The sequence below is a fragment of the Corylus avellana genome, chromosome 3 (assembly GCF_965113065.1).
Source record: "Corylus avellana chromosome 3, dhCorAvel1.hap1.2, whole genome shotgun sequence".
NCBI lineage: Eukaryota > Viridiplantae > Streptophyta > Magnoliopsida > Fagales > Betulaceae > Corylus > Corylus avellana.
In genome coordinates, this window is record NC_142492.1 from 8,477,222 (window position 1) to 8,496,078 (window position 18,857).

The window sequence follows — 18,857 nt, forward strand, 5'->3', positions numbered from 1 at the left end:
AATATCCGCATTTGTATGCTCTAAAATCGCTAACTAAATTTGTATATATATATGCAAATACTAATTTTTGCTAATCACATTCACACCCGCCTATAAAGATAATAAATAGTAAATAACAAATAATTATAATTAATATCCACTCGCATGTGCATTGTGATCAGGACTGGCGACTTCATGCTGTTCACATCATCGAAGAATGAGACACCAATAATGTAGAGCCGCGGAAAATTGAAATACCAAATAATGTACATCAATAATGCTGTACACTTCATGCTTTGTTTATGGCTCAGAATTCACTAGTTCCTCCACACGTGTGCATGCTCTGCTATCAAAGCCCTCCACTCCACACGTGTCATTCCACGCAGGAGTGAAGATGCCTATAAATCAACACCCACTTGCACTGTTGCACCCCCATATCATCCTCCTCAAAAAATAATGGAGGCTCTCAGCAGCAGAGCTTGCCCCACTCCTCCCCTTCACACCCTTCAGCCGTCGCGCCTGACGGGTTTTAATCGTGTGTTTGCTGCAGTTTATACAGGTGCCATCCTCGCCTTGCTCTATCACCGTTCATTCAAACTCATCAACTCCACCACCTTACCCTCCTCCTTCATCTCCCTCTCCATGCTTATCTCCGATCTTCTTCTCGCTTTCATGTGGGCTGCCACGCAGCCATATCGCATGCGTCCTATATATCGTAATGAGTTCCCCGACAACCTCGGAAAGATCGTGAAGGAATCAGATTTCCCTCCACTTGACGTGTTCATATGCACCGCCGACCCCTACAAGGAGCCGCCGATGGGAGTGGCAAACACGGCCTTGTCGGTGATGGGGTACGATTATCCACCGGAGAAGATCTCCGTCTACGTGTCCGACGATGGGGGCTCCCAGCTTACTCTCTTTGCTTTCATGGAGGCTGCTAAGTTTGCAACCCATTGGTTGCCGTTTTGTAGAAAGAACAATTTAGTAGACCGGAGCCCAGAAGCATATTTTGCTTCGACTAATTCTTGGAGCTCTGAGTCTGAGGAGATTAAGGTAAAACACAATAAAGCTTCTTGATATATATATGCATGAAATTATTCATAAATATTTCTTTTAAAACCTCCTTTTTCTTCTTCTTCTTCAAAGTTTTTTGGGTTAATTCCTTATAATTATCACATATATTTGATGAGTTGGAGGATTCAAGGTAATCATCGATCACTTCTCTCAGATAGATTGCTGGAGACACTTTTTTTTTTTTTACATTTTCAACTTTTTCACTCACCAAAATAACTAAAATTTACTTACTATTTCGGTAAAGCTACTAAAAATGGTCTTACTGGCTAAAGTCTAGTGAAAAATGATTGCTGGATGCATTGACAGTTGACCAGTTGGTAGCTGATATACATTGACCATATATAAGTTGAACTGTCGTTCAGGGTTCCATCCATGCATTCAACTTTATTCTATAAAAAAAAAAAGAAAAAAAGAAAAAAAAAAAAAAGATAAAATATACAAAAGAACAAAAAAGGAAAACGTAAGCTTCGTTTGGCAAGGGGAGGGCCAGCACTGTAGCTGGAACGGTACTGTTCCAGCTACAGTGCGGGGCTGACATTTTCAGCTTTTTCAATTTTTTTTTTTTTTTTAAGCAAAATATTAAAAAAAAAAAAAAAAAAAAAAAAAACAGAAAACAGAGGGGAAAGATGGGGTGGTTCCAGCCACCCCTTGGCCAAAATGGGGTGGCCGGACCACCCCATTTTTGGCCAAGGGGGTGGCTGGAGCCACCCCTGGCCGATCTGGGGGTGGTCGAACCACCCCCGTGGCTAGTATGGGGTGGCCGAAACCACCCCCAGCCCCTTGGGGGTGGTCCGGCCACCCCCAAATGCACCAATCCTTTTTTTTTTTTTTTTTTGGGCCAAGGGGGTGGTCGGGGTGGCCGGACCACCCCCTTAGCCACGGGGGTGGTTCGACCACCTCCAGATCGGCCAGGGGTGGCTCCAGCCACCCCCTTGGCCAAAAATGGGGTGGTCCGGCCACCCTATTTTGGCCAAGGGGTGGCTGGAACCACCCCATCTTTCCCTTCTGTTTTCTGTTTTCTGTTTTTTTTTTTTTTTTTTTTTTAATTTTTTATAATATTTTGCTTAAAAAAAAAAAAAAAAAAAAATTGAAAAGCTGAAAATGTCAGCCCCGCACTGTAGCTGAAACAGTACCCGTTCCAGTTACGGTGCTGGCCCTCCCCTTGCCAAACGAAGCTGTAAAGAACCAACTTGCAAGGAATATTGCAGACAAGACAAAATATTGAACCTGCGTGCAACAAGAAAACTTGCGCTACTTTGTCGGGAAGCTTTATTTTTATTAACAAATTGAAAGTTACAACGACGTACGTTGTCCTGCCTCCAACAAGTTGGGTTGTCACCTCAAATTTTTTTTTTTTTTTTAAAAAAGAACCTTTTAACCCATTTAATCATCACTCATTTACAGTTTTACTCTCACGAACTATCATTTGTCACACCTAGCCACCTTAAATTACTAATAGTTGGCATAAAAAATCACCTCCCAGACTTTAGTCAAGATTGTTGATTAAAAGGGATGGAATTAATATTAATCACTTGGCATACACATGGGTTTTTTAATTGTGAAATGAAAAAAATATATATATTACTAGGAGTTTAGACACTAAATTTACTTAAATACCACTAAAGTAGCAATATTATAAAAAATAATTAAAAAATCAAAAAAAGGGGGCCACCCATGCATGTATCACCCCTGGTGATTTGGGGTGATTGATCCACCCGGCCTTAGAGCGTGTCCAAACCACTCTCACGAAACACCTCTATGGCTGGTTTGACAACCACTATTCTTTTGTATTTTTTTATTTGATGGTATTTTTTTTCATTTTATATGTCTTAAAAGCTTATAGGTTATACCAATGATTGAGATTTTGTTTGATTTAATGAGCTGACCTCGTGAAAGGGAGTTTTTGCCAAGAAATAGTAGTTTAAGGCGGTTGAGTGTGACATATGTTAGTTTATGAGAGTAACGTGTAAATGAGTGGTAGTTGATATCTTGATCGGGGTTCAAAGTATTAATTAGTCCTTTTTTTTTAAAAAAAAAAAAAAAAAAAAAAAAAAAAAGGCTAACACAACACATGAGTGGTACTTTTCAATCCATTAATGTCATTCCACTTTTTGAAACATTTAACACATACAAGCAAGTCTGATTTGATTGAATCAGAACTTGTATTATTTTATCTATAAATTTTAAAAAAATTTCGCAGGCAATTTAACATTCTTTTTATATTATCATATATATAGTCATATACCATACTAATTATCAAGTCCCTTTGAATTTGATAGCCTATTAGATAATTATCTATTGTTTCTGTACATTAAATAATTAATCTCTGCGACTTCATATATATATATATATGCTACAGACGATGTACGATAGCATGAAATTCAGGGTAGAGAATGTTGTGGAGAGAGGGAAAGTTGGGGATGAGTACATCACCGGAGAAGAAGACCGCAAAGCATTTCTCAAATGGACTCATGGATCCACCCGCCAAAATCATCCCACTGTTATTCAGGTATGTATTCTCAATGTGAAACTATATTTTTCTAATTAACATAAATTTGAAAAAATATCTTCGCGTGAATTTAATCATTAAATTTAATATTCTAACTTCTCTCATGTGTGGACTTAAAATTCCTGTCAATAAGTGAAGTCCAAGATGTTGAAACGACAAGTGAATTACGAGTACAATGTTTCAAATTAGGATCTTTTCTCATATCATATTAAATCACTTTTTATTTTCTGAAAGTTTAAATTGATAACAAATGATAAATTTAATAATTTAATTAATATTCTAAATCAGGTTTTATTAGAGAACAGCAAAGACAAAGACATCACTGGCCATTTGATGCCAAACCTCATCTATGTCTCCAGAGAGAAAAGCAAAACTTCACCACACCATTTTAAAGCTGGTGCCCTTAATGTCTTGGTAAGCATCCCTACATATAAAAGCTAGCCATATAATGTCGGATTGATATTTCTTACAATTGAGATGTTCGACTTAATGCAATTGGGGCAGTCCCAAAGAGAGGTGGATTGTGAGATCCAACTACTAAGTGCAACACCCTCTCAATAGGGCTGCTCAAGTTGAATGCAATTTACATAGTCAATTGTATCAGATCATCATCCATGTTATATATTTTGCATACGCAATTCAAAATGTGAATAGTAAAAGATCTCATCAATGTTTCTTCTGTGACTATGTAGCTTCGGGTCTCAGCTGCCATGACCAATGCTCCGTTCATCCTAACTCTAGATTGTGACATGTACTCCAATGATCCCTCCACCCCTCTTCGTGTCCTATGTTACCTACTCAATCCTCATGGTCAATCCAAAATAGGATACATTCAATTTCCTCAATACTTTAAGGGTATTAACAAGAATGACACCTATGCTTGTGAGTTTAAACGTCTATTTCAAATTAATCCGGTGGGCTTTGATGGACTAGCTGGGCCTAACCATGTCGGAACAGGGTGCTTTTTTCGTCGGCGAGTGTTCTTTGGAGGTCCCTTAACATTGTTGTCATCGGAAATCCCTGAATTGGGACCATCCCATGTTGTGAACAAACCTATCCAGTCTCAACCAATTTTTGAATTGTCGCATAAGGTGGCAGGCTGCAATTATGAGAATCATACCAAATGGGGTTCTGAGGTAAGATTTATTTGTTATAGTTATCGTTTTTATTTTTCTTCAAGTATACCATTTGGTTTGAGACGGAAATGACCATAGAGAAATATGATTGGTTTCTTAAAATTTGGTTCCCAAGTGATATGTCACCATATCATATAATCTCTAGTTTTAGTAAATAAATGCATCGGGATAAGATGGTGACACATCATTTCGGAACCAAATTTTTGGAAAAAAAAAAATTTGAGAACCCTAGCATTCCTTTCGATGACATTCACATGCTATCCCAAAGAAATCTGGATAAGGATTTTCTATAATTTGCAATCTAAATTGTTGTAATTGTAATTTGGCAACACCATAGAGAGAAGGGTTGTTGGAACATCAGATTCGAATGTTCTCTTTTTAAGTTGCTCTAATTTTTTTTGTGTGAAATTTGGGTAGTCTAAGAGATGGGGGTTGTGAGGCACATCTGCCCAAAGAAGTAGGGTCTTGCATCCTAGGTAGTTGCCATTGCTCGGGGTAGGTAGGTTTTGCAACTCGTCTCTCTTGGGCTGCCCAAATTTTTGTGAAATTCAAGTACTTCTGACAACTTGGGATGTGGGGCCCACTTGCCTATGACAATTGGGCTTCGTAACTCCCTTTCTATAGAACTACGTGAATTACATGCAAATTGACAATCAACTATAAGAGATCCTAATTCAAAAGATAAAAATTATTCTTCATTTCACCCATCTTGGTATAGTGAATGGGTAAGTTAATCATTGAATTTGTGTAGAACCCACATGAGTCCACAAATTTAATAGTGGATCCATTAAATTTGCAAAAACAAATAATTGAAAGAATGATGTGTAACATGTCTCTTTACTGTAAAACTTAAATGCATACTTGTACAATACTTATTACAACACACATAATTTGGAGTATCACATCTTTACATATTTGCAATTCTTAATTATATGTAGCAAGGCAATTTTAATAAAAAAATATATTTTTACATTTTTTATTTTTTTGGTAAAATGCACAGGTGGGTTTTAGATATGGATCATTGGTTGAGGACTACTACACGGGCTATCGGCTGCAATGTGAGGGATGGAAGTCCATATTCTGCAATCCTAAGAGGGCAGCATTTTTGGGTGATGCACCCATTACCCTTGTTGATTTGCTAAATCAGCAAAAGCGATGGGCCATTGGCCTACTTGAGGTGGTTTTCTCTAAGTTCAGCCCACTGACCTATGGCATCAGATCCATGGGTCTTCTCATGGGCCTTGCTTATGCCCATATTGGTATGTGGGCGTTTTGGTCCATCCCAATCACCATCTACGCCTTCCTCCCTCAGCTAGCTCTCCTCAATGGAATTACCATATTCCCAATGGTACATATGTACTTGCACTTATTTATTTTAAAAAATTAAATTAATAAAAAATAGTAAATTTAATCATTTAATTAATATTTAATATTTATTATGTTCTTTAATTATTAATATATATTGCAGGTATCAGAGCCATGGTTCCTATTGTACGTATTTCTTTTCATAGGAGCCTACGGACAAGATTTCCTTGAGTTTATCTTATTTGATGGAACGATCCAAAGATGGTGGAATGATCAGAGAATATGGATGATAAGAGGAGTCACATGCTACTTGTTTGGATCCACAGAGTTCTTTCTCAAATCCTTCGGCATCTCCACACAAGGTTTCAATGTGACAAGCAAAGTGGTTGACGATGAACAGAGCAAAAGATACGAGCAAGGGGTGTTTGAGTTTGGAGTCCCATCTCCCATGTTTGTGTCTCTAACAGCTGCAGCAATCATCAACTTGGTGTCTTTTGTTTGGGGGCTGTTTTCGCTGGTTTTCAGAGGCAGACAATTGGAGGGAATGTTTCTGCAGATGTTCATAGCAGGTTTTGTGGTGGTGAATTCCTTGCCAATTTATGGAGCTATGGTGTTGAGAGGTGATAAAGGAAGGATGCCTGTTAGAATTACCACAATTTCAACATTTCTGGCATGTGGTCTTGTTGCCGCAGCTTCTATTGCTTTGAGGGACTGAAATTATGAACTTTGATTTTCCTACTCTCTATAGTCTGTACTATCTTAATTGTTACTTTTCATTGAATAAATGTTTTTAGTATTTGTTCATGAAAATTAGTGAATTACAATGGTAAGGAAAAAAAAATAATGCTTTCAACTTGATATTAGTGTTAGAATATTAATTAAATGATTAAATTTATTTTTTCTAATTAACTTAAGCTTTTGAGATAGCCAGTAATTTAACATGGTATCATAAAAAAGATATTGAGTTTGAATCCTGTTTATGTAATTGACATCTCATTTCAATTAAATATTTTACGTTTTGAGCGTTATCTATTAAGGAAAAGTTCGAAACTCACACATAAAAGAAAGCGTTATAATATTAATTAAGCAATTAAATTTATTTGGACCAGACCTATTTTTAAGGCTATTTCCCCTACTGTCGTTTACTTTAGACTTCTCTTGCACTTGTCTGGAACTTCTTTGAAGGAAAACTCATATTCCTCAGTGGGGAAAGATAGTACTCTAATAGATAGAGGAACCATTAGAAATGCTATTTAGTGTCATGTAAGGCTGAAATTTGATTGATATAAACTTGTTTCTTTAGCTACTTTGAAGAAATTTTAGGATTAATTAGTGGGGTATAATATAAATGTGCAGCTTTTGTTGGTCGGTAGGTGTCTGGGGTAGGGTATATTGGTGTGTCTCTCTTTTCCTTTTTCCCATTGTGGATTTGTCATCTTTGTTGTCTATCTTTTGAAGCTAATAATTTTCTGTACCACACCTACCGGCCAACAAAAGCCACACATTTTCTATCTTTTGAAGCTAATAATTTTTTCTTTTTGTTTGTAGGTGGTCGCGTTTGTCCACCTTCCACCTTATTGTGTCATCATCTCTTTCTCGGCCGCAACTGCTGCTTATTGGTTGTTTTTGTTTGTGTTTTTTGTTTGAGTGCTGCTGCTATACGGTCAAGGCAGAAAGCATGAGTTTTCTGCCTTCCACTCAAATGCTGCCACCTCATATTATTTCAACATACAAAATAAGCTTAGTTTTACAGGATAATAACCCAAACAACAAACTTCACCCGATAATATCCCTAACAAAAGCTTACCAAATAGTCTGAACCTAAAAAATTTCTCAAACTCCACTGCCCAGACCACGCCGCCCCCTCCCCGGCATAGACGCTGCCCCCTCCCCGCTGACATTTTTGGCAATTATGATGCCCATCATGGCAATTTTTTTCAAATTACATACAAATTCATTCATTGCAAATTCATCCACAAATCAATCCACTGCAAAGCCAACATCAATGCAAATTCATCCGCTAAACAAATCAACCCACTGCAAAGCCAACATCAATCTACTGTAACTATACTAATTCATCGCATTTTTGCACCACAAATTGATGTAAAAGCAACAAAATAACCCAAAAAAAGAGAGACTAAAAATATGAGAAATCTATGTGGATTTGCTACCTATAATCACTGAACAAATCAATCCGCTGCAATTATACAAATTCCATCACATGCACTACAAGTTGATGTAAAAGCAACTAAATAACCAGAAGAAAAAAAAAAAATCTGAGAAGCGATTTCAGGCAAGAGCCTTCCATCAAGGGATCAAACAATTGATTTCAGGCTGGGCGGTGGGCTGGGCAGCCAGCTGGTGCTAGGCGGTAGGCAGCCCGATCGATGGGGAGATCGGCCTGCTGGGCGGCGTTGGATTTTCGAAGTCGATTTCAGGCGATTTCGAAGCCAATTTCAAGCGATTTCGAACTGGCGATTTCGATTTTAGGCAATTTTGACTTCCAACAGTGGGCTGGGCAGCCAGCTGGGCGGTGGGTAGCCGGCTGGACGCGGGGATCGAACTGGGCGTGGGTGTCGGCCTGTTTCGTCCAACTGGTCGGGGGCGGTGGGCAGCCGATGGGCAGGGGTTTTTTGTAAGAGAGCCGGTAGGTTTTTCGGTTTCATTTTGTAACGATGATTTTCATTTTAAGAGCAGGTGGGGTGGTATATTCTGGTGTGGGTAAGTACATTTTGTAAGTTAAAATAAGCTGATTTGTCATCAGCTGGTTGGTTGGCGTAAATTGGGTCATTTACGCCATGACCGAATGGAAGTTATTCGCTTTTTGTTTTTAATAAGATGTTTATTCTCTCTAGATCTGCCCTTATGAACGAGGAGGAATAATTAGGTGTAAGGGGTTATTTTTCACGGCATGGATAGTTTGATGTGAGGGGTTATCTTTCACGGCCTGTTTAAATAAATTTTGTTAGAAAATTTGGCTACCAATGTCTTAGATCTAGTATGCTCGGAGCATATATGCTCTTTAACTGTATTTGTACATGGTTAGTGGAAGATTGAAGTCATAGATAACCTTTGATTGTAAGAATTTTTGTTTGTATATATATGACTTTGTAACCTTATAGCATATGACTGTGATTTTGCAGAACTTTATATTTTGTGCTGTAAGAACTTTTTGCTCTGCTTTATAAGAGCTTTATGCTCATTGATCTTTAATCAATAAAATCCTTAGATTTCCGTTCAAAAAAAAAAAAAAAAATCAACACTATTTTTTTTAAAAAAAAAAAAAAGAAAAGAAAAAAGAAAGACCATATAAAACACATTAACAAACAAAGCCTTTTAATTTAGTCCATTAAATTGACATGTATTCAGCAAACACATGTGATTCTCACATGCATACATACTTTATTAAAAATGCATATGAGAATCATATATGTTAGGCATGTAAATCTAATACTCGATCTATCAATCAATTTACCTGAGACTAGTTACATGGTATCACACATGATCCTTCATTTGACACGTTAGTAACCGTCCTCATGATTCTCAGCATGAGATAATCGCAACATAAGAGTAGTGACATGTAGAGAATATTAGCAATAGGGAAATCTCTACTGAAGGCGTAACACGAGGTAGTCATTTACAGAAAAATTTACTATAAAGAGCAATCAACAGTAGGTAAAAAGGAACTTTCGTCTCTTTCTTTTGTACACTATCTTTACTTTTCTTAAGATTATTGCATTTGATTCATACTGACTTAAGCAACAAATTATCTCTTGCCTCTTTTGCTAATCACTTCTCTTCTTGCATATACTTTATCGTTATCTTGGCATGTTGTTGAGTACACATCAATTTAATAGAAGGAATTGGTTGAAGTTTGATGTAACCCCCCATATTGCCTTATTGGCGGGGAGTTGGAAACCTCACAAATCATTGAAGACCCCATTTACTACAAATAGGACCATTTTTGGGCACAGCCACGTCTGGACTCTGAACTTGGAAAAGCATTTGATGGAAAATCATGCATTTCATATTTAATTAACACCTTTCAAAGTACAAGTTTTCTTTTTTTGTAATTAATAAATAAATATACGCAAAATGACTGAGATGTAAAGTTACTCCTTATTTTAAAGGTTTAAAATAAAGTTACTCCTTATTTTAATCTTTATGTCATATTAAAACACTTCTTTCCGAAAAAAATAAAGTACTCTAAAAAATATAAACAAATAAAATCTATCATACTAGTTCTAGCAATAGATGATGATCAATTGTTATGTTTTTCTCTTAAATAAAATTACATGGTGATATATCTGATAGAGATTTTTAGCAATTTAGATAGCAAATATAAGAAGATTTTTAATGAGATGTGGTTCAGTGGATTATTACTTTCTCTGAAAATGTGGGTCATTGGGTGCCTAAAACGGGTTCAAAGTTTGCACATGATTAGATGGGTACACAAAAGTAGCCCTACATTTTAATTTCCATCTAAAAAAGAAAGTGTGAAACACATTATTGGTGCAACCCTTAAAAATAATTTGAGCAATAAATTATTAGGGATCCGAATCATGTACTATGTCGAGGCTCCATATATGATATGAATTAGGGTCCTCTCCAGTTTAAATGAATCGGATAATATCTTGTTAGTTATAGTGGATGTGTATTTTTGTCCCTTCAAAAAGTGAAAAAATAAAAATACCCTATACTATAACTACCTGGATATTATCCAGTTTATTTGAACTAGAGATCGAGGATCCTGTTCCTATATGATATATGGCCGTGGTTAATGGAGTTACTTTCTCTAGAAATGGGAGCCACTTGATTGGCACAACGCTCAACTGTCGTGGGACACTAGCATTTATAGATAATGTGGTACCATTTTAACGGTCACTCCACCCCTTCAAGCAAGAAACAAGATCCTCTCTAGTTCATTTGAATTGGATATTATCCGGTTCAAATGAACTGGAGAGGATCCTAATTCTTCAAGCAAGTAGGTGGCTGCAATAGCAAAAACTTTGATCATAACGTTAAAAACACTTTGAGAAAGAGAAATATCTTTCTAGGCATGAATATTTCAGAGACTTCATGATGCAGAATGAAGAAAGAATATTAGTTTAGAGTTAGTATTATTTTGTAATGGTTTTTAATATTTAATTTATGCTTTTAGAGTCCGTATTTAATAATGGGCTTGGCCCAAAAGTCAATCACATTAGGGTTAGAGTTTAGTGTTTTAATCTATATAAGCATAAGTTTCAATTGTATTTGACAGATTATGTTTGAGAAATAAACAATTATTTTGCTCTTTAAGAGTTGTGATTATACTTTTATGTAGTGAGACTCTACTGGTGAGAAGCTAGATTTATTCAATTGGTGAGACACCAATAATTTATTTTCATTTTATTCTTCGTCCGTGCTGCGTCACTTCAAATAAATAATTGATACCAACTCATCATTGTGGAATACACCTGATCTGTTGGGAATTCATAATTTTCAGTGGTTCTATTCATACCTTTCATTATCCGCCTCGACTCTATATATCATATTTACACCAAGTTTAATCAAAACACAAGTGCAAAAGACCTGCAAATATATATATATATATATATATATGTGTGTGTGTGTGTGTGTGTGTGTGTTTTTATGTAAAATAGACTTTATTTCAGAAAACAAAAGGGGACTTCATATCATAAAAACACATATTAGAACATAAAACATTGCAGATTAACAAACAAAGCTCTCCTTTTAAGAATTCCAAAAATGATGGCCCCAATAATTGCTAAAAGTTTAAGACCTAACTTGCACAGGTTTTCATTAGTCAATTATTGTAGGGTTCTTGGGCATTTTGCAAGAAAAAATAAAAAAGAAACGAAAATAAAAAGCAAGATAGATGAAAGATGGATGATGCGGCCGATGCCCAAGCCAAGCACTAGTTAGGGCATTTTGCAAGATGGAAAAATATAGAAAATTAGATGATATCCAAGTTCTTTGGGTTACTTTTGACATGATGCTATAGAATATAATGTGCATAGAGTTTTGCTATCAGAGAGACGTGCAGAGCTCAATCCTTAACGTGAGTAAAGAAACCAGGTTTGGAGTTTTGGTTAAAAGCAAATTGTGAAAACAAATTAAATTGAGGTATTACGATTTTTCAAGATGAAAGAGGGTCAAAACTCAAAAAGCAAAATTTAAGGGGGAACAATTAATATTTGAAGGGGACAAAAATAATATTTTTGGAGAATAAATTCATAAAATTATATATTTTAAGAAAAATTTGAATGTCCCCCACCCACACACACGCGTGGGTTTGCCCCTGTTTTGAGCAAAAATCATCACCTTCAGACTAATAAAAAGGAGACAGCTAGCTCGCAGGCCAGAAATGAGCCGTCAATGATTAAGTAGATTTTTTTTTTTTTCTCTGAGAGAGACTAAATTGAGAAGAAAACAAATCTTCTCTACTACTCTTTCATTTTCAGTTAATGAATTTAAAACGGGAAAATTGTCATTTTATTTTCAGACCATTCTTTTTTTTCCTCCTAAATGTCCTAACCGGATCCAATCCTTTTCCAATTGGGATCAGGCTTAAAACTACATGCTGTTAAAAAATTAAACAAACGGTTCAGATGTATTAAAAGTTTTAAATTAAAAGTGAACGGCTCAGATGTGGGGAAAGTTTTTTTAACTCAAAACTTTGTCGTTTTTTAAGAGAGAGAGAGAGAGGCCTATGGAACCCGGGAGAGAGACCAAGAACTTTTTTTTTGTTTTTTTTTTTTTTTGACATGTCCATACAAGGGGAAAGAGGAGGGGGATTTGAACTAATGACCTCCGCTTCATGAGGCATAGTTCATAGCCGATTGAGTTACTCCTTGGAAACAGAGAGACCAAGAACTTGACAGAGAAGAGAAAGCAGTGAGAGAGAAAGAGAGTGAAGTAGAGGAAGCTATGGGCAACCAAATTGACCTATAGAAAAAATTGGATTGTTGAAGGCCTGCGGAAGGGACGGTGGAGATGAGTAAGAAAATCAAAGAAATAAGAACAAAATTATAATAATAAGTATTCTTTTTTTTTTTTTCTTCATGAGAACTATTGAAAAACCACCAATGCCTCAGCAGCCAAGAGGGAGGAAAACGTATGATTCTTTTTCCCTCAATGCCTCGGCAGCCAAGAGGGAAAAAGATACATCATTCTCCGGGTTCCATAGTCCTGTCTCGATCTCCTGCTATCTGTTTCAGTTTCGCCTCAGTCTCTCTCTTACAAAACGACAAAGTTTTAAGTTGAAAAAACTTTCAATACATCTAAGCCGTTCACTTTTAACTTAACTTTCAATACATCTAAGCCGTTTAATTTTTTAAGTTAAAGTAAGCCGGATCCCTTCGTTTATAGCTCAGAATTCACTGCTTCCTCCACACGTGTGCATGCTCTGCTATCAAAGCCCTCCACTCCACACGTGTCATTCCTCGCAAGAGTGAAGATGCCTATAAATCAACACCCAATTGCACTGTCGCTCGCACCCCATATCATCCTCAATAATCATATACAGCAGCAGGAGTCGCAGGACCAAAAATAATGGAGGCTTTCAGCCGAGCTTGCCCCCCACCTCCCCTTCACACCCTTCAGCCGTCGCGCCTGACGGGTTTTAATCGTGTGTTTGCTGCAGTTTATACAGGTGCCATCCTCGCCTTGCTCTATCACCGTTCATTCAAACTCATCTACTCCACCACCTTACCCTCCTTCTTCATCTCCCTCTCCATTCTTATCTCCGATCTTCTTCTCGCTTTCCTGTGGGCTGCCATGCAGCCTTATCGCATGCGTCCTATATATCGAAATGAGTTCCCCGACAACCTCGGAAAGATCGTGAAGGAAGAATCAGATTTCCCTCCACTTGACGTGTTCATATGCACCGCCGACCCCTACAAGGAGCCGCCGATGGGCGTGGCAAACACGGCCTTATCGGTGATGGCGTACGATTATCCACCGGAGAAGATCTCCGTCTACGTGTCGGACGATGGGGGCTCCCAGCTTACTCTCTTTGCTTTCATGGAGGCTGCTAAGTTTGCAAGCCATTGGTTGCCGTTTTGTAGAAAGAAGAATATAGTAGAGCGGAGCCCAGAAGAATATTTTGCTTCGACTAATTCTTGGAGCTCCGAGGTTGAGGAGATTAAGGTAATTTACCTTTTAGTTCATTTCACGATCACACAAATATTACTTCATTTTCTCTATTCATCTCTACTTGGCAAAGGTTTTTGGGTTCCTTATAATTATCACATATATTTGATGAGTTGGAGGATTCAAGGAAATCATCACTTCTCTCAGCTAGATTGCTGGAGGCAACTTTTTTTTTTTTTTTTTTTTACATTAATTTCAGCTTTTTCATGCCACACACATGCATTTTTTAATTGTGAAATTAAAAAATTAAAAAAAAAACAAAAACATTATTAGTTTAGAAACTAAATTTACTTAATTACCAATACGGTGAAAAATTTATTAAAGTAATTAAAAAAATCAAACAAAAGGGGCCACATCGAACCACCCCCCACACTTTGGGGTGCATGGTAGCTAGACCTACCTCTAGGGCTAGTTCGACAACCACAATTCTTTTGTATTTTTTTTTTTTTTTATTTGAGGGTTTTTTATTTTTTTATTTTTATTTTTTTTATAACATTTTACGTCTAAAAAACCCTTGTTATACCAATGATTGAGATTCCATTTGACTTAATGAGCTGGCCTAATGGAAGAGATTTTTTTGCCAAGAAATAGTAGTTTTAAGACGGTTGAGTGTAACGTGGAAATGAGTGGCAGTTGAGAACTTGATTGGGGTTAAAAGTAATTAGTCCTTTTTTTTTAAAAAAAAAAAAAAAAAAAAGCTAATGGCAGCTAACACAACATGAGGAGTACTTTTGATCAATCCATTGTCATTCCACTTTTTAGAACCTTTAACACATACAAGCAAGTCTGATTTGATTGCATAAGAACTTGCATTATTTGATCTATAAATTGAAAGAAATTTCTCAGGTAATTTAACATTCTTTTTATATTATTATATATAGTCATATACCATAATAATTAAGTCCCTGTTAATTTGATAGCCTATTAGATAATTATCTATTGTTTCTGTACATTAAATAATAATTAATCTCTGCGACTTCATATATATATGGTACAGACGATGTATGATAGCATGAAATTCAGGGTAGAGAATGTTGTAGAGAGAGGGAAAGTTGGGGATGAGTACATCACCGGAGAAGAAGATCGCAAAGCATTTCTCAAATGGACTCATGGATCCACTCGCCAAAATCATCCCACTGTTATTCAGGTTTGTATTCTCAATGTGGAAGTATATATATTTTTCTAATTAACAGAAATTTGAAAAAATATCTTCACATAATTTTAATCATTAAAAAAATGTGAAGTCCAGAATGTTGAAATGATAAGTGAATTACAAATACAATGTTTCAAATCAGGATCTTTGTTCCTGTATCATATTCAATCACTTTTTATCATTTAAAAGTTTAAACTGATAACAAACACAATAAATTTAACCATTTAGTTAATATTTTAAAATCAGGTTTTGCTAGAGAACAGCAAAGACATAACTGGCCATTTGATGCCAAACCTCATCTATGTCTCCAGAGAGAAAAGAAAAATTTCACCCCACCATTTTAAAGCTGGAGCCCTTAATGTCTTGGTAAGCATCCCTGCATAGTGTCGGATTGAGATTTCTTACAATTGAGATGTTTGAATTAATGCAATTGGGGCAGTCCCAAAGAAAGGTGGGTTGTGACTTGTGAGATCCAACTACTACTTGTAACACACTCAATAGGGCTGCCCAAGTTGGATGCAATTTAGACAGTCAATTTTATCGCATCATCATCCATGTTATATATTTTGCATACACAATTCAAAAGGTGAATACTAAAAGATCTCATCCATGTCTCTTTTGCGACTATATAGCTTCGGGTCTCAGCTGCCATGACCAATGCTCCATTAATCCTGACTCTAGATTGCGACATGTACTCCAATGATCCCTCTACTCCTCTCCGTGTGCTATGTTACCTACTCAATCCTCATGATCAATCCAAATTAGGATACGTTCAATTTCCTCAACACTTTAAGGGGATTAACAAAAATGACACCTATGCTTGTGAGTATAAACGTCTATTTCAAATCAATATGGTGGGCTTTGATGGACTAGCTAGGCCTAACTATGCCGGAACGGGGTGCTTTTTTCGCCGGCGAGTGTTCTTTGGAGGTCCCTTAACATTGTTGTCACCAGAAATCCCTGAATTGGGACCATACCACATTGTGAACAAACCTATCCAGTCTCAACCAATTTTTGAATTGTCGCATAAGGTGGCGGGCTGCAATTATGAGAACCATACCAAATGGGGTTCTGAGGTAAGCTTATTTGTTATAGTTATCTTTTTTTATTTTGTTTCAAGTATACCATTTGCTTTGAGAAGGAAATTGCCATAGAGAAATATGCTAGGTTTTCCAAAATTTGGTTTCTTAAGTGATATGTCACCATATCATGTAGTCTCTAGTTTTAGTAAATAAAGGCATAAGGGAATAAGATGGTGACACATCATTTGGGAACCAAATTTTTAGATGAAAAAAAAAATGAGAACCCTACCATTCCTTTTGACGACATTCACATGCTATCCCAAAGAAATCTGGATAAGGATTTTCTGTAATAGGCAATCTAAGTTGTTGTATTTGTAATTTGGCAACCCCATAGAGAGAAGTGTTGTTGGAACATTGGATAGAAATGTTCTTTTATATATATATATATTGTGTGAAATTTGGGCAATCTAAGATAGGGTTGTGGGGCTCATCTACCCAAAGAAGTAGTGTCTTGATTGCCATTGCTCGAAGTAGGTGGGTTTCGCAACTCTTCTTTCTTGAGTTGATCAAATTTTTATGAAATTTGGATACTTCTAACAGCTTGGGATGTGGAGCCCACTTGCATGTGACAATTGGGCTCCGTAACTCAATTTCTATGGGACTACCTGAATTACATGCAATTTGACAATCAACTATAAGAGATCCTAATTCAAAAGATAAAAATTATTCTTCAATATTTCACTCATCTTCATACAGTGAATGTATAAATTTATCATTGAAATTGTGTCAAATCCACATGAGTTCACAAATCTAATGGTGGATCCATTAAATTTACAAAAAAAAAAAAAAAAAAGTTAAAAGAATGATGTGTAACATGCCTCTTTAGACTTGATGCATCTTTATATAATACATTTCACAGCACTCATAATTTCGAGTTTTTTTGTTTTTTTTGTAGCACATAATTTGGAGTATCACATCTTACAAATTTGCAATTTTTAATTATATATGTAGCAAGGCAATTTTAATGATAAAATACATTTTTACATTTTTACATTTTTTTTTTTTTTTTTGGTAAAATGCACAGGTGGGTTTCAGATATGGATCATTGATCGAGGACTACAACACCGGCTATCGGTTGCAATGTGAGGGATGGAAGTCCATATTCTGCAATCCTAGGAGGGCAGCATTTTTGGGTGATGCACCCATTACCCTTGTTGATTTGCTAAATCAGCAAAAGCGATGGGCCATTGGCCTACTTGAGATGCTTTTCTCTAAGTTCAGCCCACTAACCTTCGGCATCAGATCCATGGGTCTTCTCATGGGCCTTGCTTATGCCCATAATGGGATGTGGCCCTTTTGGTCCATCCCAATCACCATCTACGCCTTCCTCCCTCAACTTGCTCTCCTCAATGGAATTACCATATTCCCAATGGTATATATATATATATGTACTTGCACTTATTTATTTTAGAAAACTAAACTAATAAAAAAGAAAAAAGAAAAAAATTTAATTATTTAATTAATATTTAACATTTATCATGTTCTTTAATTATTAATATCTTGCAGGTATCAGAGCCATGGTTCCTATTGTATGTATTTCTTTTCATAGGAGCCTACGGACAGGATTTGTTTGAGTTTATCTTATTTGATGGAACAATCCAAAGATGGTGGAATGATCAGAGATTATGGATGATAAGAGGAGTCACATGCTACTTGTTTGGATCCACAGAGTTCTTTCTCAAGTCCTTCGGCATCTCCACACAAGGCTTCAATGTGACAAGCAAAGTGGTTGACGATGAACAGAGCAGAAGATACGAGCAAGGGGTGTTTGAGTTTGGAGTTCCATCTCCCATGTTTGTGTCTCTAACAACTGCAGCAATCATCAACTTGGTGTCTTTTGTTTGGGGGCTGTTTTTGCTGGTTTTCAGAGGCAGACAATTGGAGGGAATGTTTCTGCAGATGTTCATAGCAGGCTTTGTGGTGGTGAATTCCTTGCCAATTTATGAAGCCATGGTGTTGAGAGGTGATAAAGGAAGGATGCCTGTTAGAATTGCCATAATCTCAACATTTCTGGCATGTGGTCTTCTTGCTGCAGCTTCTATTGCTTTGAGGGACTGAAATTATGAACTTTGCTTTTCCTATTCTCTATATTCTATACTATGTTTATTGTTACTATTGATTGAATAAATTGTTTTAGTATGTGTTCATGAAAATTAGTGAATTACAATCATAAGAAAAATTAGAATATTAATTAAATGATTAAATTTATATTTTCTAATTAACTTAAGCTTTTGAGATAGCCAGTAATTTAATATGGTATCATAACAAAAATTTTGAGTTTGAATCCTATTTATGTAATTGACATCTCATTTCAATTAAAAATTTTACGCTATGAGCGTTATTTATTAAGGAAAAGTTTGAGCTCATGCATAAAAGAAAGCGTTATAATATTAATTAAGCAATTAAATTTATTTGGACTGGACCTATTTTTAAGGATATTTCCCCTACTGTCGTTTACTTTG

General features: G+C 36.3%; 2 protein-coding genes across 2 annotated transcripts; both read left to right on the plus strand.

Annotated features, from left to right (window-relative positions):
* Positions 1 to 410: 410 nt before the first annotated feature.
* Positions 411 to 6,828, plus strand: LOC132175753 (cellulose synthase-like protein G3). Its single transcript, XM_059587794.2, has 6 exons — positions 411 to 1,032; positions 3,413 to 3,562; positions 3,851 to 3,976; positions 4,255 to 4,698; positions 5,699 to 6,046; positions 6,167 to 6,828. The coding sequence occupies exons 1-6, from the start codon at positions 436 to 438 to the stop codon at positions 6,716 to 6,718; spliced, it is 2,217 nt and encodes a 738-aa protein (XP_059443777.2). The 5' UTR covers positions 411 to 435; the 3' UTR covers positions 6,719 to 6,828.
* Positions 6,829 to 13,584: 6,756 nt separating this feature from the next.
* LOC132175505 (cellulose synthase-like protein G3) lies at positions 13,585 to 18,472 on the plus strand. Its single transcript, XM_059587478.2, has 6 exons — positions 13,585 to 14,157; positions 15,158 to 15,307; positions 15,560 to 15,679; positions 15,946 to 16,389; positions 17,420 to 17,767; positions 17,902 to 18,472. The coding sequence occupies exons 1-6, from the start codon at positions 13,786 to 13,788 to the stop codon at positions 18,451 to 18,453; spliced, it is 1,986 nt and encodes a 661-aa protein (XP_059443461.2). The 5' UTR covers positions 13,585 to 13,785; the 3' UTR covers positions 18,454 to 18,472.
* Positions 18,473 to 18,857: the final 385 nt, after the last annotated feature.